This window comes from Peromyscus eremicus, chromosome 7 (assembly GCF_949786415.1).
Source record: "Peromyscus eremicus chromosome 7, PerEre_H2_v1, whole genome shotgun sequence".
Lineage (NCBI taxonomy): Eukaryota > Metazoa > Chordata > Mammalia > Rodentia > Cricetidae > Peromyscus > Peromyscus eremicus.
In genome coordinates, this window is record NC_081422.1 from 54,402,601 (window position 1) to 54,412,799 (window position 10,199).

General features: G+C 41.5%; 1 protein-coding gene across 5 annotated transcripts in view; it reads left to right on the plus strand.

Annotated features, from left to right (window-relative positions):
- Myo9a (myosin IXA) overlaps positions 1–3,455 on the plus strand; it is a 214,235-nt gene extending 210,780 nt beyond the window's left edge. For all 5 annotated transcript variants that reach the window (XM_059268022.1, XM_059268025.1, XM_059268027.1 and 2 more), the window contains one exon: positions 824–3,455. In XM_059268022.1, the coding sequence (XP_059124005.1) occupies positions 824–1,275 (452 nt within the window). In that variant the 3' untranslated portion in view covers positions 1,276–3,455. The remainder of the gene's footprint in view (positions 1–823) is intronic.
- Positions 3,456–10,199: the final 6,744 nt, after the last annotated feature.

Genomic DNA, 10,199 nt, shown 5'->3' on the forward strand with positions numbered 1-10,199 from the left:
CAGCACTCAGGAGGCAGGGGCAGGTGGATCTTTTGATTTCAAGGCCAGCCTGGTCTACAAATCTAGGCTCTAGGACAGCCAGAGCTATTACAGAGAAACCCTGTCTTACAAAAAATTCCCAAGCTAAGTTGAGTCTGTTTTACAAATGCACTGATCTCACATGAAAATATGACAGATTCCTAAGGAATCACAGGTCTTTGTGATGCTTCCTCATTATTCATTAGACTCACACTCAGTGTAATGCAGTTGGTAATTTAATTTTGGTAACTTACCATGGGGGAAAAGCCAGTAATCTCAGTGCATGTCCATCTCATGGCCATTTCCTAAGAATGAGTGCCAAAACTGTGCCCTGTTGTGAGGTGGAACTGTTACACCAAAGGAGGTGTTTAATTGTGTATCTCAGGGAGACAGAGCCTTTGGAATAATGGTGACTATTGTAGGTCTCTGCTGGCCTCATACTCAAACATACCAGACTTCCCTGGGACTTACTATGAAGTATTTGTGGAACTGGATGGAGAGGGTTTGTCTGTTTGTAGACAAGGTCTCACTCTGTAGTTCTTGGCTGGCCTGGAACTTATATAGACTGGCCTCAAACTCAGAGATTTATCTACCTCTGTCTCCCAAGCTCTGGGATTAAAGGTGTGCACCACCAGACCCAACCCAAGAGAGCTTTTTAAGTAATGGTTCTGCACAAAGTAGATCAACTAGACCCTCACAACTTTGACCCATTTATTTTCACATGTGAACACTGGCTTCTATTCATCCCTTGATGTTTCTTAAGAGACACTGTCTTGTACAATTTTGTCTTCTGTGTTTACATTAGAGAGAAGCTTAGCCCTTAGCTCCCTGAAAACAGCTGCCAAGTCCGAGCCTTCAAGCAAGTTTCGAAAGCCACTAAGAAAGCAGCCAGACTCTGTGGACTCCTCCGTCTCTTCATGTTTATCTAACACTACATCATCTCATGGCACTAGAAAGCGATTTCAGATTTATTCCAAGTCTCCATTCTACCGAGCTGCCTCAGCTTGTGAGGCCCTGGGAACAGAAGGACCACTAGGCCAAGCCAAATCCCTAGAAGACAGGCCTCAGTTCATCAGCAGAGGAACTTTCAACCCTGAAAAGGGCAAACAAAAACTCAAGAATGTGAAAAACTCACCTCAGAAAACCAAAGAGACCCCAGAGGGGACAGTCACATCTGGCCGAAAGAAAACTGTGGACCCTGCCTGCAGCTCTGCACAGCAGCTACCACTCTTTGGAGATAATGAGTTTATGGTTTGAATGACAGATGCGTCCCCATGTGGCTAGAGTGGTGAACACATCTCATCTTTGGGGCCTCTGCTGGTCACTTTGTCCGTAACAGTCAGTCCTAATGGTTCTGCCTCTTGTTTCAGCAGTTTGTGTGCTGGATCGCTGGGCTTCCTGCAGAAGTGGCCTCTTTGAAGCTGGCTAGGGATGGGCCAGCTGTGCCTTGGCTGCTGTATTTGAGATTCCACTAAACAAAGCCACCTAGGGGGATTTTGGCCAACAGTAGTTGCCTCCCCCCCCCCCCCCACTCTTCCCTTCCCACAGATAGTTGTTGAACTAGGAGGCTGTTGTGATCCTGAGGAATGCTCTCATTTCTAGCATTTGAAGAAAATATACAAACCTCTCTTAACCATGAAAGCAAAATTTTTGAGTTTGTATTGGGATAGTAGCTGTGGTAGAATATATTTTCCACAAGGATTTATAAGCAAAAAGCCCAAGCCATCTATTTTAAATTTAATTTAAAAATACTCCATGTTATATTTTGGAAACATAAACTATGATTTCCATTAAGCCATCAGAGCATGTCTCGGTTATCTGGTCCTACAGTGAAGAGACCATGCTTTATCTTTTGTTGATGTTGATATCATAGTAATCAGTACTGGTTAGTTCCTGCCAAATATATTGCATGGGATAAAGTTCTGGTAGCCATACTGTCCTGATTATCAGATCAGATTCCTCTAGTCTTTGTTTGTTTTCTATGTCACAGACACATTTAGGTAATCCCTAAATGTGAAGGCTTTGTCCTGATCGGCCCAGGCTTTTGTTGTTGTATAGACTAAACTGAAGACTGTATGGGAGCCTGTTCATCTGCTGGTGGAATACCACCATAGACTCAGACAGATAATGTGACCATGTAGTCACTTCTCTACAAGTCCTCACATACAACATTGCATGAGTGTTATAGAAAGCTGCCAAAAGAAATGTAGAAAGTTTTCATATGATCTATTTAACTTTTATCTTCTTTTTTCTCAGACCATCAGTATTAGATGAAAAAAAATCAAGGACTACTTGAAGCTATTTTTGTTAATATACTTGTTCCTGAAGTTTACTGTAAATACACATGTATAGTATGCCTAGTTCTTTTTAACTTTGTGCTTCCCCCTTCTTCCCATGGAGTTTCTTCCTACAGATGAGTGGTCATTGGACAGGTGGTGAGAACCATTCACCCCTGGGTTGAGGGAAAAGTAAGGGCATCTTTTTCATTATTGGTGGTCTCCATGTACCTAAGTTATAATGTCTGAAACATCATGTACTAGCAGTTGTGAGAATAGAAATCTTTTTGCTATTTATAATGTATGTGAAATGAAACATGATACCCTTTCTTAAGTATGTGAAAATGTTTATTTTTAAAGTCACTAAATACATTTTGTCTAACTACCACATGCACTGTTACAAAAAGAGCCTTTACCACCTATAACCTGAATTTTGGTTTTCTTCATTTTCTTTGGTTTGAAGTTATGGGAATCGTAAGTTTTTGTTAAGGCAGGGTCTCCTCTTACACAACACTGAACCTCATGCCACTGCTTCAGTGGTCATTGGCCGGCTCTAGAGATGAGACTTGTAGCATCATTCTGCGCAGCAGCTCATGGTAGCAGGAGTCTTCCCTCTCCCTGGTATGAGTTCAACATTGAGACACATGAAGGATGCTTTGAAAATCTCCCCAATGATGATGGTCAATCAATAAATGTTAAGTTTTATGTCTCACGAGCATTAACAATAAGAATGTTGGGCACTGTGTCCTAAAGGAACCCAGTATGGCTGTGTCAAGGTAGGGTACTGCTTTGGGCCTTGAGGACTACACACTGTTTTAATATTGGGAAGAGCAGCTACAGCTAGGTGTTAACTGTTGCTCTCCACGTGGGTCAAAAACGTTACTAAAATATTTTCTTTTTTTAAGCTGTTGAACAATTTCCTTCGTTTCAGAGGAATGGCCTGGGGAACTCAACACAGGACACACATTCTCCCACCTAAATTTTTCAGTTTAGTTTTTGTTTCGTTTTTCTATAAGGTAAATTTGGGCCCGAGAAAAGACTACCTACATAGGTCACTTTGTAGGAACAAGGTAATTGACATTAAAAGACTTTATAATTTTTCTCAGGGACCTAAAACCTGAATTTGAATAAAGTTAAATAAAAACATTTTTTTTCAGTTGCTAGATTTGTGAATTTCTAATCATTTAACAAACTGCCAGGATGAGGTGGGGAAATCCACACAGTCCTAAGAATGTCTCAACAAGTATAGGCCCTCCTTTGAGGAAAAGAAAGCTACTGTTCCTGTGGGTCAGGAGGCACTACTGGTCTGATGGAGATGAAGCCCAATACTGTCAGAAGCAAATGTTCTACTTCCATCAGTTTTTATCGGGGCTTCTGCATCACCACATCAGACACTATTGCAGTCATTCAGGATACAGTCCACACCAGGGTCACCGTTCTGTTGCTTCTGCCTCGCTGCTTTTCTTCAATCTCAAAATGCATCAAAAGAATCTCTCTGGCACCAGCAGAGTGGCTCACATGTGGAGCCCGTGCTCCAAACTTCAGAGCATTCTAGTTACATCACATACTTCTAGCGCTCAGTAACATCTACACTTTCTTTTCTACCCATTCACTAATATGTGTCTGGAGCTGTGTATCACAGAAAATGTAGCAGAAGCAAATTCTGCATCACAGATTGAAGCAAATTGCAGCAAATGCATACAGGATTCAGGGAGGCAACATGCTCAGTTTGCACATAATTTATACTTCCTGCTGTTTAGAATTGGCCACTGGGCTTCTGAAACATACAGGGAGATATGACCCTCTTTCTCTGAGTGTTACTACGAGAGACAGAAAGATGTGAGTTCAGGGCACAGGTCACTATGGCCAACTCTCAGTCTTTGGAAATCTGTCACTCTTACCTTGCATAGGGTGTGAAGATATTATGTGTTTCACAAAGACAGGGTCACAGAAGTGTGCTGACAGGTGATCAAGGGAGGTTATATTATTCCACCTCTATGCCTGTGAGCTGTGTTTCCAACTGTAACTAATAAGCTAGAGAGAAGAAAGGATTCTCCGGAGGTGTATGAAGTTCAGAGAACTGTAACCATAGAAAGCTGTCCAGATGGCTTTTCTCACCCACTTTTAAGTCTTGGTGGGGAATGGACCTGCATTCCTCTGTATTGAATGGTGTGTTATATGCACCCACACACTTGTGATAACTTCCCAGCACTGTGCCCCAACACCATGCTGGCCTTAGTAGTAAGATTTTTACGTATTTGTAGGAGACCCGACTTTTTGTGCCCCTAGGGTACTTGAGACCACATTTCTCTGGAACATTTCCACACTTGATTTAGAGTTAAATGGGTAATCTCCATTGTATTAGATCTTATTGATCTCTTGGTTTAAACTTCAAGAAAAGCTCTACCAATGGGTCTGTCGCCTTGTTACCCATCCATTCTTAATGCCTATTTATCAGCCCTCTTAGGTCATATAAAAGTTGCACCTCTTGAACAAAGTATTTGTATTTACTATGGGAAAGGTGTGGACTACAGATTAGTATTATATTATTTTAATGGATTTAAAGTAATTTATAAGTATGGTGAGTGTAAATTTTTAAAATACTGTGTATTATAAAAGGACATATCCTGTGAAATATGCCACTTTACTGTTTAAGAATTCTATAAGAATGACTTATTTCATTCACAGAACTGATTACATTCCCAATGCAATCAGCAGCACTTTGTAATTTACTTTTTTTTTTTTTTTTTTTTGGAGGGGGCAAGACATTTGTATGAAGTGCAGTTTGCGTCACTCAGAATATGCACTGTATGGCTACACAAAAGCAGCTTGCTGAACAAATCACTCCATGGCTCATTAAAGAACAAAGCTTCCAGAAGTACAATATGTGTGGTTTATTTTCTGGCTCCCAATCAGATTCATAACCCAAAGGAACAGCACTAATTTCTTACGCTGATAAAATTAAAGGAAAGGACCCAATTCCCAGTTGATAAGTGCAGAAATGACTGCTACTAGGACTCAGCTGAATTCAGAGGAGGAGCAAGCCAAGGTACTGGTCTGCTGCCTGTCAGGACAGGGTAGAGGGAATCCCAAGAAGAAAGACGAGAGGCACTTAGCACTCACTTCCTGTGAAGAAAAAACCCAAACAAACGTATAGCTGCATTTTGAGGTGAGCAATAGTTGAGAACATCAGACCCAGCTGGGTGGTGGTGGCACATGCCCTTAATCCCAGCACTCAGGAGGCAGAGGCAGGTGGATCTCTTGAGGCCAGGCTGGTCTATAGAGTTGAGTTCCAGGACAGCCAGGGCTGTTACACAAAGAAACCCTGTCTCAAAAAAGGAAAAAAAAAAAACCCAAAAACAAAAAACAAACCAAAACCATCAGAAGCCTGGAACAAAGTCATAGAAAGAAACAAAATAACATGGCACCTGCACCCCCCATCCCATAACGACAGAGATGCAGGTGAAAAAATAGTCTCAGCTCTCACAGCCAGTGTGGAAGCTGGCAATCCAGCTGTTGGAAGGTTTCACAATCCACACTGGCTTGCTGTCTAATTAGATAAGTAATCTAAAGTCTGTACAGCATCCTTGCTTTGAAAACAATTTTACACCATCTCTCTATGAACCCTCAGTGCTGTAGCCAAGAGCTACTTAAGAGAACTTTTGTTTCAATCTGGATGGCTCCAGAAGTCAGAAAATCCTACATGTTCCTGTCTCTGAGAACCCACAGACATCGTACTGTAGTAGCTCATCAGCTAGCTGCCTTGTAATCCAAACTTTGCCCAATAATTGAGTTGAACACACTGGGTAGTCTGCACTCTAGGTACATACTACAACAGGGCGGGGAGTAGAGGTTGTTGGCGATAGTGTCATGAGTAAGAATGAGAGGAGCATATTGCTGTATCTGAACATGACTAGGCAGGCAGTCCTTTTAGTGGTGTCAGGCCTGAGTTCTAGAGGCTCACGATAGGCTTCTAAATCTAGACACTTAGCTCTCTTAGTCTTGAGAACTTCTAGGAACTTAATGGTTCTAAGCCTTCAAAGCTGGAGGCTCACATCTTTGGCTGCTCAAGGCAGAAGCTTACTGCGCTGGGCTTAAGAGAAACAACACCTAGTGGCTGGAGTTCTACCTCTTAAGCTATGGATGTTGGAACCCTTGGCTCTTGAATCCTCAGCTCTCTCCAAACTCTAGCAAGGGGGATGTGCGGGTTTTATAGACTCAGCTCCCATATTAAAGCCTCCTCGTCCATAACCATAGCTTCTCTACCTTCAGTACCTCTACCATACTTTATAGTTAGTTTCTGTTCTCTGGAACTGATAGCATAGTTTTCTGAGGGTATTAGAGCCTTCAGCTCCTGATACTCTAGAACTCTTCAACTGCCTTCTCACTGTGCCACCCAGGTTTCTGTCTAGTCTCCATGCTATGTGTTGGCAAAAGACCTCACAAGATGCCTTTATTAGGGCCTAATGATGCAGTTCCAGGAAGCAGTGCACAGGAGAGAAGGAGCTTCCCAGACGAGCCCAAGTGGAGAATGTCTTGCTTATACAGGAAGAGGGGGGTGGCATGCTTATGCACAGATTATAATTTCACCAGTCACAGATTCTAGCTTTGCTGCACTAATCATACATGTTTTGCTGAGGCACTGGAATTCTTAGCCATTTCTTCACATTTCAGCTCTGAGCTTTCTGTGAGTATCAGAGCCTGCGGCTTCTGGTGACTCTGGAACTCCAGCCACCTCCTCCAGTCCTGAGAGAGAACAGCTGCAAGGTGAACAGGATCATCTAAAATTCACAAAGGCTTGTTTTGCCTAGAAGAGGCATCTTGTACAGTTGGCATATGTTCCCTAGAGCCAGGCCTCCTGATGACTTCAGTAGTGATGTGGTTACAGTTATCCTAGCAGCTGCAGTAAATTTCCCACAGTGTTCAAAACAGGCAGGCTGCCTGGCTTGCCAAAAAAAAAAAAAAAAAAAAAAAAAAAAAAAAAAGGCAGGGGGAGCTGCCTAGGGGTTGGCAAGAGGCTTGGTGGATAAAGGCACTTACAGCCAGGGCTGATGAACTAACTACTCCTGGGACTCCTATGGTGGACAGAAATAACTCATTTCCAAAAGTTGTCCTCTGACCTCCACAAGCACAAGGACATGTGCACTTGTACATACAAACATGCAAGTCAATAAGTGGGAATCATAGCTCTAGTAATAGATCCCAAAGAAACAGAAATGGATGGAGTTTTTTAAGCTCGGTGAAATCTAAAAGAACACAAACATTTAAGTAAGTACAAAAGACAATGTAGGATGTGTGTAAGGTACTCAGCAAAGAGAATTTTTTAAAAAACCAAATCTTAGGAGTGAGGCATCCATAATATGTCAACTAAAAAATTGGATTGAAAGCCTCAATAATAGATTAGAGTGTGTGGAAGAAAAAAATGTCTAAGCTTGAGTACAGGTCTTTTTAAATAACTCATCCAGGCCAAAAAAAGAAAAAAAAAGAAAAAGCACACAAAATTTGTGACATGCCATTAAATCAACAAATATCCATTGATCATCAAAGACAAGGATTGGCAGTATTGAGAAACTCTCCAATGAAATAGTGGACAGCTTTCCTAATCATGGGAAAGTCGTGTACATCCAAGTGCAAGAGGCTTACAGACATGACCAGAAAAGATCTTCACCATAATATAGAACTGTCAAAAATATAAGGATTTTAAAGTCTGCAAGAGAAAAGTACCAAGACACATCTAAGTGAAACCTCACTAGACTTACTTAGATTTTCCAGCAGAAACACTCCAGGCTACGAGGAAATAGAATGTCACTTTCCATGTTCTGAAAAAAAAAAAAAAAACAAGTACCAACCAAGATTACTATACCCTGCAAGGCTTTCAAGATAAGCAGAAACTGGGGGAAATCATGACTGCAGAAGCAGCCTTACAAAAGATGCTTAAGGAGGGACTGGACTGCATCCAGAAGTGAAAGGACTGCCACGGTGACAGCATGTGAAGATGGGAATTCCACCAGAAAAATACACACAAAAACACAATCAGACTAATCAAATACAGCAAAGCAACTGCAAAGATGAATCAGAGATGAGGAGAAGTAGTTTTGACAATAACCAGAAAAAAATCAAGACAGGCATAAGTCCCTACATTTCAATAATAACCTTGAATATAAATGGACTAAATTATCCAATCAAAAGCTATTGTCTGACTGGATGGATTTTTTTTTTAAGCTAGATGGTATGATACTCACCTCTAATCCCAGCACTCACTTGGCTGAGGCAAAAGGATCACCATGACTGAGGCCAGCCTAAGGCTATGTAGCAGATACCAGACCATACAAGATCCTGTCTCAAAAACAAATTAAGAATTTAAACAAAAGTGCTATGTATAAGAGACTCAGTTTACCAGTAAAGGCACATAAGAGCCTAGAAATGAAAGGCTGGAAAATCATATTTCAAGCAAATGGAATTCTAAAGCAAGCAGTAGTCGTTGCACATTTATCTAAGAAACTAGACTAAGTGGAGGAGGATGTCAAAAGAGACAAAAAAGGTCATTAAATGACAACCAAAGGATCAATTCATCAAAATGACATGCTTCTGGGCTGGAGAGAGATGGCTCTGCAGTTAAAAGCACTTGCTGTATAAGCAAGACGATCGATCAAAATTCAGATCCACAGTGCCCATGTAAAAGCCAACATGGTCCCAGGCATGTTTGTAACCCCAACACTGAGGCAGGTAGAGAAAGGAGAATGGCTGGTGGTGTTTGTTTTTGCTCTTTTGGGGGGGGGGGCCTGCCACCCAGCTCCCAAATAAATCACACATGGAGGTTTATATTTTTTATGAATGCCCAACCTTAGCTTAGCTTGTTGCTAGTCAGCTTTTCTTAAATTATCCCATCTACCTTTTGCCTCTGGGCTTTTTCCTTTTCTTACTTTTGTATATCTTACTTTCATTTTTACTTCATGTCTGGCTGTGTGGCTGGCCCCTGAAGTCCTCCTTCCTCTCTTGTTCTTTCTTACTTTTTCTCCCAGATTTCTCCTTCTATTTATACTCTCTGCCTGCCAGCCCCACACCTATCCTTTCTCCCGCCTTGCCATTGGCTGTTCAGTTCTTTATTAGACCATCAGGTGTTTTAGACAGGCACAGTAACACAGCTTCACAGAGTTAAACCAATGCAACATAAAAGAATGCAACACATCTTTTGCATCATTAAAAAAATGTTCCATAGCATACATAAATGTAACACACCTTAAATTAATATTCTATAACAGGCTGGGATTTGCTGCTGCTGCCAGCCTAGCCAAAAAACCACAAGTTTCAGGTTCAAGAGACTCAAAGAACAAGGCAGAGAATAACAGAAGACACCTCAAGCCCTCCTCTGGTCATCACGTGTACAGGTGCATACCATCTGCACACACACATACATACGCTAAATACATAACACACAGAGAGACACAGGGTCATCAGATGCGTTGGCAAGTAAAGGCATTTGCTGCCAAGACTGATGACCTGAGTTCAGTCCCCAGAACCCACATGGTGAAGGAGAGAACCAGCTCCTGCAGGCTGTCATCTGACTGACATGCACTGTGGCACACGCATATACCCATGCATACACACACACATACACATACAAATAAAAATGCAAAATAAAATAAGTAACAAGAAAGTATATGATTGGAAATATATGCACTTAATGTCAGAGCACCTCAATTTAGAAAACAAATACTAGAGGTAGTGGGGAATCTCAGTACTCCACTTTCGTCAACAGACAGGTCATCTAGACAAGAAAATCAAGTCACATTTGAGATGACTTCACAGACATTTTTAGGACATTCCATATAGTGACTGCAGAATACACATTCTCAGTGCATAACATTTTCTTTTGAATATGCCAAATGTTAAAGGCCACAGAAC